At 35.1% G+C, this 26,037-nt stretch overlaps 1 protein-coding gene across 1 annotated transcript in view; it reads left to right on the forward strand.

Annotated features, from left to right (window-relative positions):
- ADGB (androglobin) overlaps positions 1-26,037 on the forward strand; it is a 141,090-nt gene that overhangs the window by 74,243 nt on the left and 40,810 nt on the right. Inside the window, 10 exon segments of the mRNA XM_085310817.1 lie at positions 1,666-1,729; positions 3,421-3,523; positions 4,528-4,669; positions 7,191-7,305; positions 8,835-9,002; positions 11,049-11,187; positions 17,856-17,990; positions 21,280-21,373; positions 23,999-24,133; positions 24,397-24,550. Coding sequence (XP_085166943.1) covers positions 1,666-1,729; positions 3,421-3,523; positions 4,528-4,669; positions 7,191-7,305; positions 8,835-9,002; positions 11,049-11,187; positions 17,856-17,990; positions 21,280-21,373; positions 23,999-24,133; positions 24,397-24,550 — 1,249 coding nt within the window.

Raw genomic sequence — 26,037 nt, forward strand, 5'->3', positions numbered from 1 at the left:
TTCACACTTAGCACTTGGCATTATGCATGTGTAGCATGTAAAGCACAGAGCGGTCAGTTCAAGACTGATGCAATATTCATTTTCCACATCCCTCCTTAAATCAGATTAGCTTTCCCACTATTTCAGAGCTTACTTCAAAGAAACCAAACTTTGTATCCCTCCACGAGTTTAAAAATTTCATCTTTAAAATATATAGCTGTTTTTTTTTCTTTTCAATTTTCAGATGTGGATTGCAGACTAACAGAATGTTGGACCTGTTCTGTTGTCATCTTTTGGGGAATCTCGTTAGCTTGTCTTTCAGGTTTAAGGTGCCTGAAACAATATGGATCTTTTTAAAGAGTCTTGTATTTCTGAGAGGAGTAGTTTTCTCAGAGAAAATTTACCCCATTTCTCCCATTTTGCTTTTGTAACAGATTTCTTTGTGAATCTGCTATTTTCATAAATGATTTTTTTCTTGGGGAGCTATTAAACTCAGGAGGAGTATGTGAGGGTGAAGGTATTCCTTTTCCACCAGCAGCACTTCAGGAACTTTACCAATAGAAGATAGTAGATCATACTAGAGTTTATTAAGGATTGGCTGACTCATTTTTGGAACCYGTAGGTCCAGGGAGTTACTGCCTTCAGGAAGAAAAATCACAAGAAAATTAATTCCTTTTCCTTTTGAAGTCCTGCTTACAGTCTGATGCAGAGAGAATGTAAAATGTAAACTTTTTTTTAACTTGTTGGTCTAATTTTAAATTACTGTCGGTCTTTTGAGGACTGCAGTAATATTAAACACATCAAGCATGTTTCTTGTATTCCTGTCTCTAAATGGATGAGAGTTTGCTTTCTTTTGCACTAAGCTGATAAAGCAGCTGTTAACAAAAACATCTCAATTAACCTGTGAAGATATCATCTTTCAGATTTTAGATACCAGTCAAAGATTTTCCTTATACTAGTCTGTTCCATTGAAAACATTTGCTTGTGTGATATACCTGTATCTCATACACARTGAAAATTAGATGAATATTCTGAGTTTGCACTGACATTGAGAAAGCAGGAATAGTTTTAAGAATAATTTTAAGAATAGGTATGTCAAGAATGGATCAGGATGTCTGTAAAGTCTCTTAGTAATCAAAACATTTGTTTTACATAAAACATTAGACTTTGTGTCAGATCTGTCTTCAATCAAAGCTGAGGCCATTTATGCTGCCTTTGATTAAATCAAAGGCAGGAAAAATTTTGTCAGAAATTTGGGGTGATTTTCTGGAGGTATAAAAACACTGAGAAATTGAAGCATTAATAAGCTGTATAAAAAATGTTTTCTTTACAGTAATACATTATACTTATTAAAGGAACTTTTAGGTAGGTATGGATATTTTAAAGTAATAGTAGCTTATTACCATTTAGAGATTCAAGTAGGAAAAATTAATGGCCTGACCTCCAACAGAAAGATACAGAAATGTGGCAAAAGTAGAAAATAATGCCAGCTGCTTTCACTGCAGATGGCTTGTGTTATGAAACTCAAAATGTACCATTTTTGAGAAATATCTAATTTATGAAAATTTAATCCATTTACTAATTAAAAGTCATTATTATATGCAATGAAAAACACATTTACATGAAATATATCATTAATACAAAGATTATTTTCCTACATATTTATTTATTTTATTTTCTCCCTAGGAACCTGCATGTTTTCCACAAACCACATACATATGCTTATAACTATCAGAAGGCAGATTTTAAGGTATATGATCATACTGAATGATTATCTATTTATTTATTTTATCTTTGTCAAGAAATCTTAATTAATACATATGTATTAAATGCCATKGGTATGTCACATAGAACTACTATGACTGAAAAAATAGTAATGCAAMCATTGTATAGATATCCTTAAGATTACTATAGACACTACAATAAAATTCTCGCTTACAATTACCCAGAAGAATTTCACTGTTTTTAGAATAAACAAAACTGTTACCAATTGCTCTTGCACAGTAATCCAAAAATAYATTGAGTATGTAAATCATAAAAGTTTGTAGTGAGAGTGTATATTACACTGGATCACATCGCCATCCTCTTTTTGTCTTGCCTTAAATCTACCTTAGAGCAATTTAGGGACTTCCCTAAATTGAATTCAGTAATGATGTAGCTTCAGAAACTACCCTTCAGCTCYCTTTCCTCCTCTTCACCTGTCACCTAAAACCTGAATCAGGAGTCTAGCTGTGTATTCTAGCTTTCCATTTTCTCTTTACATGCTAAGTACTTTTGTGATATATGTGAAATTCTGTTCCAGAGACTAGAATTACCCTTTAGTTACTGTGTAATTACAGTATTTTTTTAACCTACCATTGCCTGACTGTTCATATTATCAGAAGGTTATTCCAACTCTAGTTTCATACTGTAACTGGAGTATAATTGTAGACTACAGAAGTGTAAACTTCAGGCATGAATTCTGTAAAAAATTTTGTATTAAGAAGGTTAACTGCATGGGTTATGCTCCATAATTATAGTATACCTGGGATTTCACACTTCTGTGAATTATAATCAGATCACAGGAAATTTTCCCAATCAGTGTGTGATATGCTTCCAGAAGCCATAATGAACATCAAAACAACATATGCTTGTATGCTTGTGTGGCAAAATACTTGTCTAATACCCTTTACTGTAACACCATTATATTTTATTACATTGATTCCCATGAGGTGTTTATAGTATTAGGTGATTTCTGTATTAGACTTCTAAAAGCATACTTTTATGTTATGCTATGAAAATARTAGTAATAGTATTCCAGAATCAAATACCGAAAATATACTAATGCGATTCTGGGAAAATGTAAGGCGGCATACATTAAAACAATTCTGAAGCAATGAAATTTGTTCAGATTTCATTTCAAATTTTGAAGCATTTCTAGGAGCAGTAGAAYCATTTTTATAGTTCTAGTGTTGGCACAGAACTTATGTATTAAAGTTGTGAGTGAGAAATGCTGCATCCTGTATTTTTATAAAAAAATTAGTACTAATGATGCAGTCTTTATTGTGTAACATGTTAAGAGAACACTTACTTCCTTGAARCTTGCTGTAATTAGAATCAGAAAGCTGCAAAACAAGAACATTTTTTTTCTTCTGCTGAATGTTGTCTGACAAGTAGGACTATACTGAGGTACATACGAAGAAAAGCACGTGAAAGTAGATATATTCTCACCCAATAAACTTTTTTTTCCTTTWATCTCTTAACTGAAAGTTACTGTGTAGAGAAGCAGCAAGAGACTCTGGRCTCAAATGCCTGTAATTTGTAAGCAGTAGTGACAATACTTAGTTCCCGTATTGTATATAGGACCACAATATCTGAATTCCAAGTCATACTTTATAAAGGTTTGCTCAGACAATATTCAGTGGAAATGCAAGATGAATGAACGTCTGTTTCTCTATGCAGTCTACTGATGATCGAATCTTCTATTACTTATTTGTGGACAGTCTGAAGCCCATTGAAATCCTCATTAGCTTTTCTGCATTAGTACGCTGGGGTGACATTGGAGGTAAGGCCAGCACAAAGTGTTAATGTTCAGTTTTCACATTCTTAAATATGTCTGTGCTGTCGTGTTTAGCTGTGTATTATTTTGGCAGAGTTCTGCAGTTTAGAATTAAATAGGTGCATTGATTCTAGGAAGTATACCAGTGTCAAAGCAGTGTTTTCCTGTTATTTCTTGTTGATGATGAATATTTTCCTGTTTATTATCGTTTGCTGTACGCTTTCTGTCTGTATCTTTCTGGTATGGATTTCCTTTTGTTTCCTAGTTTTTTTCTACATAATTTCCATTCTTGCAAACTGCTTTATTCTTTGAGGTGACCGAAACTCAGTTATGTCAGCAATGTAACTAAAGTAGATTTTTAATATGATTTTATACAGTACTCTTAAATATATGTACACCTGGCTTRTATGAAGATCCAGTGGCAATGGCTRATTTAAATAAAAATTGCTTATGTCTTATGGGAATTGTAGAAKGGCATTTAGAAAGGCTAACTCCTGTTAATTGACAATTAGCTTAAGTTAATCAAATATATAAATGTATGGATATAGCTGTAGTGCATCCAGACTAGAGCAGCTAGAAGCCAAAAGAAGGTGTAAAAGAAGAATGGAAACTAACCAACCTATTAGAATCAATTAACTRTAACATAAATATAAGCTGTATTTGSCTATTTGCTTCTTTTGCATGTGRATAGAATGGATTTTTTTAATAGTTCTAGAGCAGCCTTGGGTGACTCAAAATATGTCTGATTTACACATTCTCCTAACACAGTTTTAACCATAGTTTTCTGGTAGATAGTACAATTAAACCATATTTTCTATCACCTATGTATTTTAACTAACTGCTCTTTTCTCTGAGAGCTCAAAGCCTGAATGAAGGCTTTTATGGCTGTGAACTAGATTCAAATTCTGCATAAATGTATTTGTTTTAAGTGTGCTTTTATTCCTTCCATCCAATTGTGTGGTTTTTTTTTTTTTTGTTTTTTTGTTTTTTTTTTAACTTCCTTTTTGCAGCTACTCAAGGGGAAGGCTCTGATATTGCAAAGGGGGTGCTGATGGTTGAACGTTTCTCTTGGAARCGTGTGGCTCTGGGTGAGCTTGTGTTAAAGTTGCATACATACGCAACCAAAGCTACTGTGTTAAATCTTCCTGTTGGGTATGTATGGTTCTTCATTTCTGACATAATATATAGTTCCTAAAGCTTGAAAAGATCTTTTACTTTACACAGCAACTAAGACTTTGTTTCCTAAAATGTAACTGCATTCAASAGCTAAGATATGATAAGACTGCAAAATTGCTATGAACTTAAAATAAWTTCCAAAATCTTAGTAAAGGCTATGAATTCTTTAATTTTACTGATGAACAGTAATGGGAGGAATCACTCTAGTTTTCCAAGAATGAAACTAGAATACAAATGTACACTTAAAATTCTGACTAGAACTRTGTTTTAAAATGTCTCTCAGGCTATCAACAGCAATCCAGAGATTAGGATTTTTGTTATACTGTTAAAAAATGRTGATAATGCAGGAAGTTTCACAGACCTTCTTGAAACAGGTTTTACGAAACATGAAAGGAAAAAACCTAAGGTAATCCACAAATAGCCTTTCATTGCTTACTTCACATTCCAAAATTAAGTTGTTACAAAATCATATTACTAGTGCTTAGTAGGATTTATTTCTCCTTGCATGTAACTCCAAACAGTCAGTTCAGGACATTGCCTATATAATAAATATAAATGTATTCATATCGTATAAATAACATATAGAAATATATAGTCCATTAAATTAATTTTATTTATTTATTATATATTAATATATGCTTATATATTAATCATATATCATAAAAATAAATATTATATGAATGGTACATAAATAGATAATATAATAAATATAAAAAATCAAAGACTTTGATATTTGTTAGTTTTTGAAAATACTTCCACYGAAGAAAGGAAGATGATGGTGTAATATCTTGCCACAAGCATAATATTGTTGACTRATTCACTGTGTCTTTTTCCTTTTCTGAAAATAATCACTGGTTTAATTTCAAAGAGATGACATAAAATTTTATTTAAAAARTAATGAATTTAGCTTTCAATATTTTTTTCTTCTAGGACAGTTTATATTTCTTAAAATATAAATACATATCAATAACATATTTCAGATACTTACAGGACAACAAAAAATCCTTCTGAAAATTGAATAGAACTGTATATATCAGTCATATATCTTAAATCCGTGAAAACAAACCAAAATCGGGGGGGGGGGGCAGGGTGTCAAGTAAATAAGCATAGAAAGAAAATACTGCAAGAGCAACATGTTGATACTAAGTCAAGACCTTTAAAAGTGATTCCTTCTGTCTTTAGGTAAGAGTAAAACCGGAAAAACTATTATTACATTTGTAGGCTAGTTTTGTCAGCACATGCATTTTCCCTGTGTAGTTTCCAAAAGTGGCGTAGTGTCATGTAGGGAGCCTTCACTATAGAAATTTTGAGCGGATAAATATTCCTTTAATGCAAGTCTGAAGCCAGGCAAGTATCTTTTTTGCACGTGCAGATTTCAGAGCTACCAGAGATCATAYCCTCCCCTTTGATTCTCCCTGCTCTAAGGAGAGCTAGCGGGTTTTCAGTATGCTTTAATTTATAGTATGTGTGAGAGAGAAATGGGCTTATTGACTGCTCCATTTTATTCCAAGTGAAAAATGGCTTACTGAGCCAGGAATGCACTTTTCTCCCTCTGTTTGTTAGTTGCCAGAGAGAATTTCAGGTTTCACTCACAAAAAGATGCAATTGAAAAACWGCATGTGTAGAGGAGAATCTCCAGATTTCCTTCCTTATTCTCACTTCTGGGYCTCTGTTAAGTCTTTGAGACTGTGGCCTACATAAACTTCCTCTCCGGCTAARTACCATTCTAACAATGAAATAAGACCGTGAAGCTTCACCATTCGGTATTATCAGGCTCTTCAATTATTTCAGTGAGACTGCAAGATATTCACTGGAGAGAAGAGTATGAGACTGGTGTGTTGAATAACCATATCTAAGAATGTTTTTTTCATAGTTGGAATCTGTTAAAAGGTATGATCAGCTGAACAAGAATAAGCTGAGATGGGTGATTCCCCATTAAACATACTGAATTTCTGTGGTTTGCCATCTGAGAAAGACTACTGTTGAATGGTTTAGCCCGCAGATGCCCCATAAACTGGTTTCTGTGTAGTATTCCTCTAGCCTGATGTGATTATGTGTTAAATTATTCTGGTTACTGTCTGTGTAGATGTGGAAATTATGATGTAAGTTAGGTATGATCAGAACACTTGACTTTCATGCCAAGCTTTCTAGAACAAATTTGTTCTTAAGTTGTGAAGCGAGCTAACTATAATCCTTATTTTTAATTTTTGCTTATAAATAGTCACTGACTAGAGAAACTTGCATTTGTATCCRTCTGAAATAGTGAAAATACTTATTTTTTCCTGCAAAAAAGCTGAAACAAATAAAAATACAAAAATAAAATAGTGAATTTTCTAATAGTGAATTTTCTACTTTCATCTGCTGCTTGTATTTGGAGGTTCTTGAGAAGGAGGGAGTTAGAAGTGCAGGATTTGAAGAGCAAGTGAACCTAGCTAAGTTTAAGAATCTCTATGATAAAAGAAAGTGTTATTTTTGGATTTCTTTTTCTTCATTGTAGGCGACATGTGCTGCTCTTCACTGTAAGTTCTCCCATAGGACATCATATTCATCTGTGTAGTATGGTGCCATGTGTCTTTGGAGAAGAAGATACTGTAATGACAAATCTTGAGAAGGTATGTGTAGCCAGAACTAGTCACAGTTTATGCTGATGATGTCACCGACTATTATGTAGTTTTAAAATGAAATAGTCATATCTTGATTTCTAATTGCTCTATTTAATGCTATAATATTAATTTCAATATGAAATAAAGGAATGTTTGGATTAAAGTAGTATTTTTGACAGTAGGGCCAGGCAAGGGACTAAGTTGGATTTTGAAGTAGCTGTATTATATAAATGTATAAGTAATCCTTGGCTGTTGTTGTGGTTCACATGCAACAGCAAGATAACACGGAGTATTAAAACCCTATTGTTAAAATATTTATGTCAGAAGTAGTATATAAGCTCTTTTTTTTGAAGAAATTGATAAAAGAGTGATAAAATATATGTATAGATATCAGTCTATATTCAAAAATACCTGCTTAGTAACATAAACTGTCATGTCAGTAACATTTGCTTTGTCCCGTGAAATCACGTATTGCTSAATGGATTCCAGGGTAGCTTTTGTACCTAAAAAGAACAGTTAATTCAAGCAACTTTATATAGTTGCAATAAGAGGCCCTGGGGAGTAATTATTACAGCTTTTTGTCTTGGTTGCCTACAATCCACAYGGATGTCACTGCTGTCCATATTTTCAAGATTTTTTCGGCAAGAAGTAGGCCCATGTATCTGACATGGGCACTGGGAGAGGTAGTGTAGCTTCTAGAGCTCAGTTGTGAAAAAAAWTTTTGAAAGGTGAATCTAACAGCAATTTATATAGCAGTATAGATTCAGAGTCCTAGTAATAGAATAGTAAAGTGGCTCATGCAAATTTATGGTATTTATTGTTGGAAAGAAGTTTAGATATAAGAAGTTGAGCCACTAAAAAAATAGCTTGTGCTTGGGCTATCCCGTGCTCTTCAGGTTCTAGAAGAAAGGGGCCTTGTCATAAAAATAAAGCAGAATTATGTCCAGGGGTCTTCTCTGCACTTCTTTGTTGAGAGAGCAGTTTCTCTCCAGAGTATCTTTTGCAGAATGGTAACCAGGTTCTTGCACAGAAATCCTGGTGAAGATTAACAATGCTTTAGGCATCGTGTGTTTGGACATTGTATTCAGCAGGGTACAGATACTCATCTGCATCCTTTTATAATACAAGCAAGGCTGTATATTTCAGCTGACAACAGTCTTATTTTCACTGCAGTAGGAAATCTCTGTGTGCATATTATTTTTGATTAAATGTTCTCGGACTAGTGATAGAGAAAAAATAAAATACATTATGCTGCCTGTTTTAGCATCAATGTTTTAGTATCATTTTAGTACATGTTTTGTATCATTTTCATTTCAATCGCTAAAATCAGTGTAATTTTGTATGCTTTTAAGACCAGAAACCTAATCAATTTGACAGTTGATAAAATTAAGAGCAAATGGTTAAGAAAAGGTTAATACTTTAGTGCAGATGATAGAATTTTTGTATACTGTTGCAATATATATATAAAAAAAAGAAAACCGATAGAAAAGCTTAAAACAATCTGGCTAGCAATGGTTGCATTTCTTCTCTCTCCCCAGGAGAGCTACCGGTTTATAGAACAGGCTACAGCTATCCTGAAAGCTATTGGAAATGTGATAAATAATTTCGGCAGTGAGCCTGAACTTTCTAGAGCCGTGAAGGGGTTGGAAGTAACTCACTGTCCTCCTGGCCTCCAGGGTGCTAGAATTGTTGAAGAACACTTCAAGGTGAACAAACAAGTTTATTAAATGGTGTATCTAAAGGCTACAGAAGCTGGATAACAGCTTAACATTGTTAAGTTAACATTAACTTCAAATCAGTGACTGCACCTTTAAAAAGGACCTCCTGACTGCTCCAAATATGACATTCACTATTAAGTGTAAGCACAAATGTCAGAATTTGCAACTGTGTAGTGTATCTTTTCTTTATATGAACAAATTTTAATTTGTTCAGAGTGCAATGTTCTAAATTTGAGTCTCTTGTTTGTGTGACACACTCTTAAGGCATAAAACTTAAAGCATAGAAAAATATATATTTTTTATTTTAAAACCTAATTTGGGATTTGAAAGACAGTACTTGAAATTCAGAAAGAAAAGGGTAGCATGATTCCTTTCTGTACCAAGCACTGATGGCATGGCATAACATTGATTCAGCTTACGTTACTGAAAGCAGTATTGAGGTTTTTCCACAGTCATAGTATTTCTCCATTGGTTTTTTGGACATGCTCTATTCTTATTAGGCTTTTATGCTGTGCGTGCATGATGAATTGAAAGGTCTCTATATACATGATTAAACAGTTATGCTTTTTACATAATTCTCTCTAGTGTAGCTCTTMATTTCCTAAATAGACTAAAACAAGTGCTACAGAAGATATGCTAATTTATATGTATATACAGATCTTGATAGTACTGTTATAACTTTGTTTTTCTACAATCAATTTCAGCTTCAGTTACTTTATCAAAGCAGTGGAAAGCTTGTGCTGTTTGGACTCTTAGAAGACTGAATAAATGCAGAAATTCATATTTTTATGAACAATGATATTAAAAAATATCACACATATATCATTAYTTTTATATATGGGCTTGTCACCAGGCTGAAATTCAGCAAGAAAACAAAACAAAGGAAGAAGTTACAATTGGTTCCAAGCGCATTTCTCATAAAAGCTCTGACCAAGTCCAATGTGAAAAATAATTTGATCTGTCTAAAATGCATAATGAAAATGTTAAGTGTATATGCTCATATGGAATATATGTAAAACTTTTAGGGACTTAAAGAAATTCAATAGGAGTGAACATGTATATCCCCTACTTGCCCAAGAAAGCTAGTTTATAGTTATAAAAAAACAAATGAAGAAAAATCAAATGAGACAAATAAGAGGCACTGAATTAGCTAGCAGTGATTCAAGCATGAAAATGTAGAAGTGATCTATCTTCAACACAAACAATGAAAATTTGTTTTGAACATAAGCATGTAAAAAAGTATATTGTTTCTTCACTAGTGTTAAATCTTTCAAAACAAATGAAGTTGTTATCAATGTCACTATACATAACTCAGGATAAAAATACTTCCAGTAAGCAGAACAATCTGAAAATAAGAAAAACGAAAGATAAAAATCATCTGAAATATTTTTTCTGTTAAATTATTTCCATTTTATTCAATTCMAATTGTGATACAGGCTTTGAAAARTACAGTCTAAAACTTCCAGCTGGTGGAAGAAGAAAAGGGAGACTGGATTTCTGCTTGTTAAAGGGCATCAGTATGATGAAATTAAAAATAGAACCATCAGTTTAGTCGCATGTGTAGGATACCAAATCTTACCCTTATTGCCCATCAATGTGTTTGTATTTTTGCTAAAGGTACCATCTTCTTATTCAGTAAGCATGCCCATTCAGTTGTTGGTCTCTGTTCTAAAACATATACAAAAAAGCCAATTGTCATGATGTGTTATTCCATCTTCTGGACTGAGACCATCAATTCACTTCATATAAACCGCTAAGATGCTTTCAGGTGATAATAACTTTTTGTTGTAGAATCTGTTCTGTATTTAATAACCCAGGTATGAAACAAATTTTGTCTTTGTTCTTGGCTGGAAGCATTTTAGTCCAACAGTGAGGACTAATTTTTAGACACTATCTTTGTTAGAGGAAGTTAGAAATATAGTCTACATTTTTACAGGGGAAAAACATCAATGTTTGAAACATTAATGAAAAGCAATTAAGTCAGCTTCTACAAATGCATCTTTCTTTGAGTGCTCTTTCTCTTTTTTGTTTCAGGTTTTCAACAGTGCATTCTGGTATTTGATCAAATATGTGTTAGACAGCAGGGTTCCTCCCAATTATGGATTTGCTTTCAGATCCTTCACTTTGGATTTTAAAGCCACTGAGGTTTCTGAGAATGACAGTGTGTCTTCAGGTACTGTGCCAATATTGCTAATCACTCTAAATGTATTTGCCTGTTCTTATTTTAGAGGGAATTAACTTTTCAACAATCTTATATTTTCTTGCTTAGGTAAGCATGGTTCATTATCTTATGAGATGTCTAAACTTTCTACTGTTGGCAACAAGTCTTTGAAATTCCTCAGTGAGACAGATCTCAGAATAGAAATGATTTTTTTAGAATTGAAATGATAATTTTTTTGAAAGTCTGTTTGTGTTTTGTTGAATTATAAAATTGCCATTTGTCCTCCTTGTTTTACGTTTCTCAGGATTAACAAGCATGCCTAAATAATGCAATTGAAACATCTACATTAGATTGAGTGAATTATGCCTCTGAAGTGAAAAGATGACTGTTGCCTGCAGCTATTGTTTTGCCGGGTGTTCTGCAGATCATGRCTCTTGTTCAAATGACCAGTCCTTTCATGAGTGTGTTAAGTGTGCCCATTCTCACTTCATGTTTGAAGCTGCTGGCCAATTTCAGCCAAACTGAGCAAAAGGGCAGAGTTTGGAAAGACCTTAAGTGCCGGCAATTTTTGTGAAATTAGAGTGAAGGGAGACCCAAGCTAGTACCTTCACAGAAGGCTCAATTGCTGCTTGATTTTCTTCTTTGTTCTTTTTTTTTTTTTTTTTTTTTTTTTTTTTTTTTTTTNTGCAGCATAATAGGTAGCTAATCATCATGTTAGTTGGCCCCTAACCATCTTGTCCAGGCTGCAATTAGAGTATATGAGGTGCCTGAAGGTAGTGACTGTGCGAGGAGACTTCAGGAGGCAAATGGAGGTATTGTAAGTGGGAGGTGGAGAGATAAGAATATGGTATTGTAGGGAAGGTGACAGGGAGTTTGGAGACACAGAACAGGGCATTAGGTGTTGCTTATGTGCAGGCTTCACTGGTTCTGCTTCTCAGAATAATTCTCTTCCTGCAGGTTCCTGGCCTCATTCTTCAAGCAGGCTGTAGGCATAAGGTGTTAGAATTACATTTGCCTGGCATTGTACATTCATCAGTCAATTTATGTTGGAAAGTAGTTAAAAACAAACTTTATTGAAATTCACAGAAATGTTTTTACTGACTCTTGTTCTTTAAGAACGTACATATACCTTCTCTTTATTTGACACTTTAATGGGGAGTTTCCTCCAAACATCCTCTCTTCTGAAGGTTGTTCTTCTATGGGACATCAGAGATGAAGAATCAGCCAGAATTACTGAACAACTTGTTGTATTTTTCACAGATTTATATCTTATGGCAAGAGTATAGGTTATAAGGGTCAGCATACTGACATTTGCTACACCACTTGAAAAAGTGACCAACACCTGCACATTTTTCAATAAAATTGAGCTACTGATTTTTGTATTCCAAAGAAAACTTAGTATTTGTCAGCGATAGAAGGTGTTTTTTTAATTAGACTTGACTAACCAGCAGAGATAAATATATGCAGTTGACGTGTTGGAGCAAGGACCTTATATATTAATCATAAGATGCACAGTGATAGGGTATTTTTAGGATTTGGGAGAGAACCAAAAAAGAGGAAAAAATACGTGGAGGAGAAGAGTTTTATTTTAGGTTGATTTCCGCCAGCGTCTAATTTATCTTTCAAATTAATTTTCCTTTCCAGAGGAAAGGTTACTTAATTACAAATTTAATTGGAAAGTGTGTTGTTTCATTTTCGTTATATTCACCTTGGCTATGTATTTTGCTCTACCTAATAAAGTTTACATGGGAGAAAAATGCTTTTGTTCAGTGTTATCCCAGAAACTTAAATGGAGACATCTGCATTCAAAAAACAGAAAGAAAGCTAACTGGTGGAAAAAAAGTAGGTAGATAGCAGGAAAACACAAGTGAGAGATGCATTATAGGAAGGCCTAGAAGGTCTGCTATCACCTAGTTTGCCTGACCTGCATTATCCTGCAGCATTGTCAGGTTAGTTGCTCAGATCTTGTCAAGGTTTGAGTTCTAAACCTTTGGAAAATAGCAAGCGTCTGTGTAAAAGACCATAAAAGGTGAATGAAATATTTTCCTTGTCTGTGTGTGACATAGAAGGGGAAGGGTAGATCTGAACTTTTTCTGAAATGTGTGCTGAATTCATCTCAGGATTTGCCCAGCGCAAGGATATTATGATACATTGCAGTCAGCAGTCCTGTGTGGTAAGGTTTCTGAGAAGCCAGCCTGAAAACAATCTAGTAACATTGATCCATCTGCCAATTACTGCCCACCCCCATGGAACAGCTAGCACAGGAAGCACAAGAAACAAACAGAAGACTGTGGCAAGTAAACATGATAGAAAGAAGTTACTTATGCTGAGTGCTTCTCCATGGCACAGCTGTTCTATAGTCATCTAGAAAGAAAGAAGATAAAGAGTCATCTAGAAAGAAAGAAGATAGAGAGGCTCTGCATAACTTTTGGCAGTCATGAGATGCTGAATTTACAGAGGCATGTGATGCTTCCCAAGAAAGGAAGCATATCAGCATGAGGTTACACAACTGAGGCCAGACAGTCTTAATGGCTCATTGCTGCTTGCCTCTGCTTACCTTGTGCTGTTTTCACTGGGCCCTATAATGAGCCACTTCAGTTTACTATCTCGCTGGARGTTTCTGGACTGATTTCGAAGCCTGGAGCCTCAGTTGCCTGACAATCATCTAGGCATAAGTCAAAGGATACATTTCTTTCTCGTTGATGAGTTCCAACTTTGAAGTTGTAGAGTACTTTGTGTGTACAGTTCTGTAAAACCATCCTTGTCTGAAATTTTATCTTGTCTTGAAGTCAAGATATTGATTATAAACTTACCTTTCTGTGTAGGACAGTTTAGAAGCCCTRTTCCTGCTCTCTTCTCTTCAGAATAAGTTCTTTCCTCTAGAAACGTGATATAGGAGCAGTGATCATACAGTTATGCTGTGGGACTGGAGAATTGATTCTAGACATTTGTTTCTTCTTGAACTTCATTTGAATTTGAACTTTAGTTCCAGTAACAGGCAGGGGAAGCTTGCCATTAATTGGAATATTTAAAATACCTCTCCAGTACTATATGCAAAGTAGACCTTTTTTGAAAAGGTATTATATTACATTGTATACAGTAGTTGCGTCCACRCTATTAGAAGAGAAATGCAACCATTTTATGGTCAACAAAATCTTCCTAGGCCACTTCGAGAATTTTGGTTTTATAATTAGCAGAATATCTTGTGATTAACYACTAAAGCAGATCAGAATTTTTTGACCAAGCAGTTTTTAATTATAATATCAAATTTGGATCATGTGAAGCATTCAGGAGTTAATATTGGATCATCTGCATCATTTCACAGTAACATCTGTTTATTAAGAAAAAAAATAAGTGTTAAGTAAATGAAAACTTTTAAAAAATSCAAATATCTATTTCTGACTGTATTATTTTGACTTGTATCATACAAATCAAAGTATTTTTGTTCTAATGACAATGTATTTTAAAAGTTAGAACAAAAGGTATTAAAATTTTAGGAATATATAATTTCACAAAGTTCTCAGTGCTTCCAGTTTTCAGCCTGAATTGGGGGTAACCTTTTGACAGTTTTGAAGAAGTAATGGATACTGAGTTTTCTTCAGTTCTGTGTGTGACACTGCATCCTACTTTTACATTTGTATATTTAGAAATAGTATTTGCCTAAGTGACTGTATATCCATACATCCTTTAGCCTCACAAATGCCATGTATTTATTTCTAGTGATAGCTATTTATTTTTGTTGATAGAAATAGCTTGACATCCCCAGTGGACTTCTCCATTTGTCCATAGGGCAACACCTAGTCAACTCTCTTTGTACCTTCCCGTATTAGCATTTCATAACTCTTTTCTGAGGGACTAATGGGTGTAATGAAGTCTTGGTTCTGTGTCAGGGGAGCTGGAATTTGGGCTTACTGACCTGGTCTTGTATAAAAGTCATGTAGATGGGAAACATCTAAATATATTGAGTAGGCTATGTCTGAAGTGCTACAGATGAACTATTCTGTAATCAATTAGCGCTATACGAAAGCTTAAGTTTTTTTGTAAGTGTTTATGGCACTGTGATTTTCAGCCTATAGAAAATGCCAACCTTTTCAGTTCATTTGTCTTTGGATAACTCCCTCCAGARTAGAAGAATAAGACTCAGCTGCAATTGGTGGCCACAGCCATGAATTTTACCCTCCTCTCCAGGTGAAGCCAGTGCTGAGTTCCACAGCAGCTTAAGCCAGTCTAACTGCAGGCTGCAGTCTCCCTCTCGACCTTCCTGCAGCTTCAGCATTTATCAAGTCTTGTGCTGAGCTGGTTCAGCATGCTAAGTTGGCAAAAATTTAGCTCAACAATAAGAAAAAATTAGGACTGTGACTCCTAAGTCAACTTCAGTCTCTTCTGGAACCACAGTCTGAGTCTCTACTAACACTTAAAGACAGTCTGGGTAATACAAACATTGTAGCCAGCAACGAAAGTACAGAATACACTGAGAGTCATTGATAATGCAGATCACATTCTGATATGTTTAGACCTTAATGTGCAGTCTCAATCAAGACTACTGCTGAAGTGTCCTGCTCCCCTTCCCATTCCAGACCAGGTACTCCCACCTTAAGCAGTTGTACAGATGCTAAGGAATCAGGTTAACTTGCTGATATCTCAGGAAGCTAAGCCATGAAATAAAAAATAAATTAAAAAAAAAGAGGAGGAGAGAGAGGAATTTCTGTTAATTCAGCAAGTTGATCTGACTAACCTTGCGGCTGTATAGTCTCTTTATACAGTATTAGTATTTTCTGCACCTATTACAGTGGTCTCATATGACTTAAGAGGAGAGCCTATTGGCCATCATACTCAGACTATTAAACCGCTTGCTTACCTCTGAAGCCACAGTGCAGGTGGCACTATCTATGCTGGCTGAGTGCTTTCTTGGGGATGTTTTCTTTCACTTGATTAGTCATTAAAAGACAAAAAGAACAAGAGCTGCTTAGATGAACTAGGAGTAATATTTAGATGCAGTCACAGTGTTATATATTGTTGATTAAGGGCTAGATCTTATTACTGGCTAGCTTACAATGTGTAACTGTGATCACCTAAACAGTATACAACTTTTTAATTACTTTATAATTAAAAGTTTTATAATTATATATTTTGCCTTATACGGGGAGGAATGTTAGCTCTGCAGCAGAGACTATTCTTTTGATTTAAAACACTTGCTGGTAACGGAAGTTTGCTGATTCCTTTTCTTGAAGAAAAACATTAGGAGGGACAAAAGGCATAACACAATGCTTTGCCACTGGATTATTTAATTGCAAAATAAACAGGTATGTAGCTAGGACAAATTTGTTTTGAAATATAGGTTATTTGGTAAATAAATGGAAGACTACAGAGAAGATAGAGCCAGACCTCCTCGGAAATGGATAGAGATAGAACAAAAGTTAGAAAATGGGAAATTCCAATTGGATATTAGGGAAATATTTTTCACCCTGAGGCTAGTCGAGGATTGGAAATAAGTTGCCCACAGATGGCATGTAATCTCCATCCCTGGAGATATTAAAAAATGGCCTGGACATTTGTTCAAGACCCTGAGCAATCTGCTCTAAGTTGTTCTTGTTTTGAACATGGGCTTGGACCATGTGACTTTCAGTGCCCTTCTAGTCTGCATTATTCTATGATTCTATGCTTCCATTTTATAAAAAGTGGTTSTGCCATGCATATTGTTGAGTCCTGATCTGTTGTCTATGGAAGTGATCTTGTGTAACCTTTCAGAGTCACTAATTAATGCTTTCTGGAGTTTCGAAATGAGATAGTAGTCAGGAGTGAGGGCTGGAAACACAGCCAAATTTAACAAAATTCAGTAGAAGTTATATTAAAATATATCATATCTTGGCTGAAGACAGCAATCTTGACTTTAGTTTGTCCCCCTTTTCAAGTGGATCTCCATACTTCTCTCATCTCTGTTTGTTGAGACATCCTTTTGAAGCACTATTTGCTCCTCCTTCTTTTCACTGGCCTCGTTCAAACTCTGCAGTTCCAAACTGGCTTCCTGGCTCTACCTCCTTGTAGTGCCACCTGCCCAAACCCTCCTGCTAAATTCTGGTGCTGTTGGCTCCCRGGAATGCTAATTCTGGGTGCTGCCAAGGATTATCATAAAGAGCTCATCAGTAACCCTGTCAAAACCAACCAGTTTCTGTTCCACTCTCAATCTCATCAGTGACAGRTCATAGTCAGATAAATGCACTCCTGTATTGGTCAATCTGGTAGATAGAAACACTTAAAATCTTGTGAAGCTCTTCTTTTAGGATATATTCAGAATCACACTTTAKTATATTAAATTATTTTGATTCATGTTTGGAAAGTTATTTTGAAATTACATTAGGAGATAATTTTAAAAATGTAATTTGATGGCTGTTTGTAAGGAGAAGTAAGGCTTCAATGATTTAGCCTTTGGCATTAGCACAACAGTTACATGATAACTCTGTGTAATTACACAATAGATTGTATCTTTTTATYGAAAAAAGATTAATTTCTGATGCTTTTTATTAGAGGAAAATGGTGAGAGTGTTATTTCTGTCATAAATGGAAGTTTTATGTGCAAACCACTTTATTTACGGAATATAGTTCTCAGTGTTTTTTCAACCTCATAGCAAGCAGCTATGTGATTTCCATTGTTGTCATTCATTGTCATTCTCTTCTTTCAGAGGCTTTCGACATACCTTTCCTTAGTAGCTGGCAGAACAGASCTCCCACTTCTGAAGAAGAAGCAGCAGCACTCAAACTTCAAGCCAACTGGAGAGGGACCTATGTTAGGAAAGTGATAAATGGCAGAAAACCAGGTATGTCCTTTAGAAGGACCTTTTTAAAAATGTTTCRTTTTTACACCTTGTTCAGATATTTGCTTTAAGGATTTTATTGCTAGTTAATACCTGGTTAAAATGAACTGAAATACAATAGAACATTGTAGTTGAATCTCTGAAAAAACTGAGAATAGTGCTCAACTTAACTCTTTCCATGGCGCATATGATACTAAAAAGTGATTGAGGTAGAGAAAAGACCCACCACATTGATTTTAGTAGATATTAAACCAGCATTAATACAGTTTTATCTCAGAACTGGGCTGAATGTTTAGTATTTGGAAAGTAGGTAAAAGTTCTATATATGTGTCCTTCATGTCTTTGCCACAAATAGGTTTGTATGTCTTTTAATGAACAATATTTTAACTTTGTCATACCCATTTGTGATGAAACATTATGTAGAAATTACAAAAATAAATACATGAACATCTGTGATYAGTGAATCATAAGGAAGTAAGAAAGTAACAAAATTTGGAGGGGTTGTTGGTCACACAGTGTACACTCATGTTTTGTGGATTTGGATTTTTTGAATATACATAGTAAAGCATATTTAACAATATGAATTAAGACTCCAAGAAATCTAAATATCATTGGTAAAGCTTAGTATTTTCAAAAGTTTTATATTGACTTAAGGGAACACTGATAAAAATAGACCAAAAAATTTGTTTTGATTTTCCATCACTGAAAACTTTAAAATCAAAGAGAATTGTGCAGTTCAGAAAGGATTTAATTGATCATTTATATAGGGTGAAATAGCAATTAATATGTAACATGACTGTTACACAGCAAGTCGGATTGGAAGATCCCAGTGATTCCTTCTGGCCTGAAAGTATGTGAATGTCTCAGGACCTTGACAAAGAAAACTGCTTCATTGTGAGGGATACATTCTCTCTTTAGTAAATCATCCCCRGAATCACAGAAGGTTGAGGGTGGCAGAGAACTCTGGAGATCTTCTAGTCCAACCCCTCTCCTCCCCCACCCCCCTCGCCTTTCAGAACAGGGTCACCTACACCRAGTTACCCAGGACTGTGTCCAGTTAGGCTTTGAATAAATCCAAGGATGGAGACTCCATAGCATCTCTGGGCAACCTATTCCCAGGTTTGAGTATTTGACTGCTCCCGCCCCCCCCCCCCAAAAAAAAAATTGTATATTCAGATGGAACTTCGTGTGTTTCAGTTTGTGCCCGTTGCCTCTTGTGCTATCACTAGGTACCATTGAAAAAAGTCTAGTTCCATCTTCTTAATATGTTCCCTTCAAATACYTACCTACATGGGTAAGCTCCCTCTGACAGTCATCTCTTCTCCAAGCCCAACTCTTTCAGCCTCTCCTCCTGTGAAAGACATTCTAGACCCTTCATCATCTTAGTAACCCTTCCCTGGACTCCCTGGAGTAGCTCCATATCTSTCTCATACTCCACTCTAGCTGTGGTCTCACCAGTGCTGAGCAGAGAGGAAGAATTGCTTCTCTCAGCTTGCTGTGAGTGCTCCTCCTAATGCAGCCCAGGATACCATTGGCCTTCTTTGCCACAAGGAGACCTTGCTGCTCATGGTCAACTTGTTGTCCTCCAGGACCCCCAGGGCCTTCTCGGCAGAGCTGCTTTCCAACAAGTCAGCCCCCAGCCTGTACTGATGCATGGGGTTATTCCTCTCCAGGGGTAGGACTTGGCACTTCCCTTTGTTGAACTTCATGAGGTTCCTCTCTGCCCATTTCTCCAGCCCATTGAGGTCCCTCTGAATGGCAACACAGGCCTCTGGTATATCAGCCAGTCCTCCCAGTTTTATATTATCAGCAAACTTGCTGAGGGTGCACTCTGTCCGTTCATCCAGGTCATTGGTGAATAAGTGGAACAGGATGGGACCCAGCATTGACTCCTTAGGTACAAGGTTAGTTACTGGCCTCCAACTAGGCTCTGCAGCACTGATCACAACCCTCTGAGTTCCGCCATTCAGCCATTTTTTGGTCCACCTCACTCTCTGCTCACTTAGCTCATACTTTATCAGCTTGTCTGTGAGAATGTTGTGGGAGGTAGTGTGGAAAGGCTCACTGAATTCAAGGAAGACAACATCCACTGCTCTTCTGTTGGAGGTTCCTTATGAATTATCATCATTGCTAGAATTTCTTCTCTTTTATATTTACCTGCACCAACTGATCTCTTCAAGCTCTCTTTCATACTTTCATCTCCTTATCAGTAATTCCAGGGCTGTCTTGCCCCTAAACTATCACATCTAGCATAGTTTTACTTAAGCTTTCTCCATCAAATATAATGCCCTTCTATTTGTGTTTGAAAAATGCCATGTAGATTATGAAAGTTTCAGCAAACTTTCACTAGTGTTATTAATTCCTGCAAATCTCAGAGCCCAGAATCTGCTCTTCTGAAGGTTTAGATTGCTATGTTTTAAGCACTGAGTATTCCAACTCTTTTCTTTTGTTGTCTATAATGTCTTTCTTAATTTTTTTTTGATTTATCTCCACTCCATTACCTTTTGTTCTGATGTTTTCCTTCCAGTGCTTCACATTTTTATTCAGTCATACTGCTTTTCTGCTCTTTTTCCTCATTATCTGTACTGCTTTCTCCTTATTTTCTTACTTGTCCTTATAGCATTCTTACTTTTTCCCCTTCTTTTTTATTTTCCTCTTCAATTYTGTCATTAATTTATTATACAGTAGGGAGGATTTTGCCTAAATTTAGTCATGAAAAGTTAGACATCAGATCTAAACYAGTTGCCTAGATTTCACCTTTATTCTCTGGATAGAACTAGGCACCCTGAGACAGCAACATGTCTGTCATCTGAGAGGTATCATACATGGGTAGGATGAATTACCCTTTAAAGCTTCCCAATTCTTTTAATTGGCTGTAGAGATTGCCTAGGCACCTACTTACCCTTTAGCAATATCTGCAAATAAAAGCTACCAGAAGCTAAACTATATCTTTTCTGAGGACAGAAATCATCTCTTATCATAGATGAGATATAGCATGTTACAAAGAATATCTGTAAATCAGAGAAAGTATTGATCTCATCATTTTTGCAGTAGTAAGAATGATGATAAGTACAAAGCAGTAATATGATTAAGGGAATTTCCTCTATCAAAGAAGATTARCTTCCAGTTGTGTGAGACTTCTATAAAATTCCAAATAATAAACCAATGATTCATAAGACARGTGACTGGTGACAGTAGCTTTTTTCACAAGTATTTGTCAGGCATAGATTTAGGAAAAAAAAAGATATTATATAAATTTTCTGATATATTTTATTATTTACATTATTTTCAGGTACTAAAGAAAATGCTGTTGTCAAAGAAACCCTGCAAAAATTGTGGGCTCTGATTGAGTTAAATTTTGAACAGTGTGCTGTAATTTTGTTGAGGTAATGACTTAATAATTTTATACATTTTGTTGCAGCCTGTTCCATAGAATTGCCATAAATTGCTAGTTCACAAAGTAAATATTGCAAGATTATTACTAGTTTTAAAATTGCAAAACTCAGTTTAACTTACAAAGATGAGATTTTTTCAGTGAAGATAAGCTATGCAGGCTTTATTCTGCATATCCTACAAAAGTAAAATGGCATGGCTATAAATGTTACTCTGTACAGGTTATTTTCCTGCAGCTTGAGCTAGAATATTGCCTTTCTTCTGTATTTAATTTTTTTCATCTCCTATAAATTGTTTCATAAATATAAATCTGATACTGATTCYTCAGTTAAGCACCTAACCAGTTGCTTTTAAGAAGCATTTGGATTCATACTGTCCTTTGAGAGAAGCCTGGTCAACATTAGAAAGGTGATAGCTATGCCAGAAACCTTATTTAATTTTAACACATTTTTACCATCAAAGGATTTGTTTGTACCACTTCTTTGAAGGAAAGTAGCTATATTTCCAGGTGGATGCTTTCCCTGGTATTTAATTATGGGTTTTGTGAAGACAACAACATTAATTACAGCAGTGTTCCTTAAATTATTTGCAAGCATAATGCTATTTGGAAATCATGTGTCTTCATGAAGTCTTTCAAAAATCCCTCTGCAGGTGTTCACACAGTTCTAGCAGTAGCTCAGTTCTATCAGGGCTGATGAGTAAGAACTGGCAGTAATTACTGGCTGTAGGTATAAATCCTCACTTCTTATAAACAGCAATTTGAGGAAAACTCATGGGGTATTATTTTTTTCAGTTTTTAGTGTTTCTTATCAGCCTAACTTTACCCAGTAAAACATTTGCATGCAGACAGAAACAGCTACCATAACCTAGTTCCAAACATTTTCAGAAGTTTAGAAATTTAGAATCTGAATTTTAGATTTGCAAGATCTCTAAATAAGCAAAAATCAGATGCAATTTTTAGTCTTCTTTCAGACTTTTAGAACTTATGGACCTGTTTTTTAGGCGTTGTCTAAGGGGACACATTTGAGCATGAAAAWCATTTTACTGTGATATTTTTAACAGTTGACAGGCGTGTAGGAATTGTAGTAGTTCATTATTAGAACAGAAGCTTTTCCTCRCTTTAACCTTAGACTTAGAAGGGTCTAGAAGTAGTACTATTTTACAACACCAACTCCGAGTTCAAAATGCCTTAAAACTTCTAAGTTTGTGCTAGCATTGACACTACTCATCATGGTTTGTTCCTCTTGTAAATTTTAATGAATTCACAAATCTGAGGTCTTTTGATGTCAATTTTTGTGTGCACCTGTGTGCTCTTTATCAGTTGTAGAAGTAACCTCTGCAAAACTTCAAGAATTAAAGTWTCAAATTGTTCTGCTTTAAATTATTTCTGGCAATATTTGAATCTACTCCGTGGCTCTCATCTTAATTAAATGWCAAGATTGGCTATCACCATCACTAAAAACATGAATGTGGGAATTTTTTCTCTAATTCCTATTAATACTTAAGGATAACAAAACATCAAAGTAGCAATGGCCAAATTTTGTGGATAAAACTTTCATAGCTGAACAATTTGAACATGTTTATATTTGACACAAAAAGAAGACAGGCAGCACTGAAAATAGATATTATAAAGTTTCTTGAAACTATCCACTTCACATAAATGATGTAATCCAAACTTTGAATCAGACAAAGCATTGAAAAGACAGCAGAAAAGATATACTGTTCACTTATTACCGAAAGCAGATAAAGAATAGTTCAAGACAGAGGCAACTGCAGGGAGAAGGATCTTTTACCTTCCCCTCTTTTATTTTCTCCCATAATCTGCAAAGAAAATCACTGGAAGGAGTAAAAACGTAGAGTGAAAGCTGTTATCTTCTTCCTACCCTTCACCAGACTACTATTCATCTCCTGTTCACATAACACTGAATTTTGTATGCTGATATTCTGGTTGCTTTGTCCAAAGGAATATGTTTGATACTGCAGGTGATCAATAAAACTTCATGGTGTCAGTTAGGTACCAGTCAAGTTAACTCTAATTTCATAGAATTTAGTAACACCAGAGAGTTTATTTATCTTACTAACAACTTTTGAAGTTACAGYCTTAGGTTTCTTCATGTGTGGAAGGGATGCCTTTAAATTTAAGGCCTTAAAATCACCCTTTAAGTTAAGTTTATATTATATAATCCTTTCTTGTTCAAAAAAGTTTTAAAAAGAAAAACGAGATTTTTTWAAATCTTCTAATGGAGCTGCAGGTTCAAGAGGACAGTTTAATGTAAGAAAATTGAAGCTATGCTATCTAATAAAATATTCAAAGAAATCTTACAGAAGCCATAATATTTCGGGATGGTGGAAGCAGTTGCACTTATGAATAGACTGATACAAACACTCATGTTGGCGGTGACAGGCCATTAGCCCTTGAATCAGAAGAGCACCTGCCCTATCTGATTTACTATTTCTGAGGGTGAGGAGCTACTAGATAAACACTGGTAACACATTTTGTACCATTACTTTACACTAACACACAAAGCAGTATTTCTCATGATCAGCAKAAATTAATGTCAAGGTATATATTCTCTCTTAAGTAGATATAAATGTTTATCTTGTTTTCTTCCTTCTAGAGAAATGTTTAAAAGTAACTGTAAGTCAATTGAAAAGTTTCCTTGTTACGAAGATGAATTGTCCAAGATCTCGTTTGTTGACTATGTTGTAACATATGCTGATCAGCCACCAAATGTTTGGTTTGTGGTTTTTAGGTGAGTTCATACCTTATACAACTCTTAGGGGAAGCAGTGTTCTTCGTACATGGTGGTTTATCACTTACCTGCTATAAAAATATGATTTTACTTTCCTGAAATTGTAATGGATGCTATTACTGTGTGTTACAGAAATCATTTTATTAGTGACAAGAAATCTGAAATACTTTAAGAATTTACCCTTTTTTTTTTTTTTTTTTTTTTTTTGTAGAGAGACATTTTATGTTCCAGAAGACATGCTTTTTTTTTTTTTTTTTTTGTAGAGAGACATTTTATGTTCCAGAAGACATGCTTATAGTGCCCAAGATGTATACATCTATCCCTACCTGTAGACTCCATGTAGTTGATAATGACACGTTGGAGGAAATGCCACATGTCTTTTTCAAAGTGGCACCTCGTATTTATCCCAAGAATAAGGTAAATGCAAAGAGTGGTTGTGAAAAGTATCATTTTAAAGATAATGGTTGTCCAAATTCTGTGGAGTTTTTTAGCCATGTCATAATGTTCTGCTTAGGAGCACACCAGTATTTACTAGCAAATTTCATCAGAGACTGTCACTGAGCTGCTTCCATGAGAAACCTTTTACATTGAAGGAATGGTCTTAATTTTCGTTGATATTTGTGGTTATTTCTAAATGAAGATACATCTTCCAACTTCTCTGTGCTGTTGTAATCAATGGCAACATAGTTGCTGCTGATGCTGTCCACCTGGCAGAAATACCTTGAGAAATCAGAAACCATAGCAAGAATGAGGCATGAATAGCCTTATGTAAGTCATACGCACAATAATTGCTTCTTCAAATGATAGTGATAGTTGCAGCATGGATGCCAAATACAACTTTATATATGCTCCCCCTTCAAACATAAGAAGCATTACTGTATTAAATTTAATTTTCTCCAAAAATAGTTATATTATTAAATAGTTATCACAACCTTCCCTMCTCCTGCCTTTTCATCCTTAGCCTGAAGAAGACAGTTTTCTCAGTGTTTCCCTTTAAGTTATGTTTTCTGCACTCTTGATGATTATGTCTCTCCTCCTCTCYGAACTCTTTCCAGTTGCTCTGTTTTTTTCTTGTTTATGATTTGTCTCATTGTGCACAGTRAACAGCACACCAAGGATTAACTTGAGGCCATACAAATGATGAATAAGGAATGATTAATATACATGTTTTGTAGGCCTTACTTTTACTTATATATCTGTGATGTTTACCTTTTGTTGCAACAACATTGTTGACTGTGCTGCTGTAACCCATAAATGCGTTCCTAAAGGATTGAATTCTGATTGTTCCCAGTCCAAAATTTGTGCAGTTTATTATTCTTGCCTAAATATAGGGTATTCCCCTCTTGATTCTTATGCTATTTGCCAGACCATTTCCCTAGTTCAGAATAATTTTGAATTCTTATTTTGTCTTCCTGTATAATTACAATTCCTTTTATCTCTGAGCTATTGACTAATTAAATGTACATATTCTGGTTGCATCCTGCCATTCCAGAAGTGTCCATGGGTATGTGCTTTCTGGATGTGACTATCAAGTCAACAGCCACCCAGCTTTTCATCATGACCACATTTCACTAGATTCTTAGAAGAATGACCAGAGAGACAATGTCAGTAGCCTTACTCAAGTCAAGACAGAAGCTGTCTGCTGTTTCTCCAGCACCCTTATAGCATGCTATCCTGTTACAGAGGGAAGCTTGATTACTTTGATGTATATATCCAAGATTGTACAAAGTATTAAAAATAAGATCTTACCAGGACTTTGTGCAGGACAGTGTTTTTATTATAAGCAATACTCCTTTTCCTATACTCTACCCCACGAATCACCTTCTAGAACYATTTTTTTTATGGATGCAGCACATAATGACCTCTGTGATATTGTTGTCATAATGAAAATAGACATTTTTTTC

This window comes from Rhea americana, unplaced genomic scaffold (assembly GCF_003343005.1).
Source record: "Rhea americana isolate MKP2758 unplaced genomic scaffold, rheAme1 scaffold_108, whole genome shotgun sequence".
NCBI lineage: Eukaryota > Metazoa > Chordata > Aves > Rheiformes > Rheidae > Rhea > Rhea americana.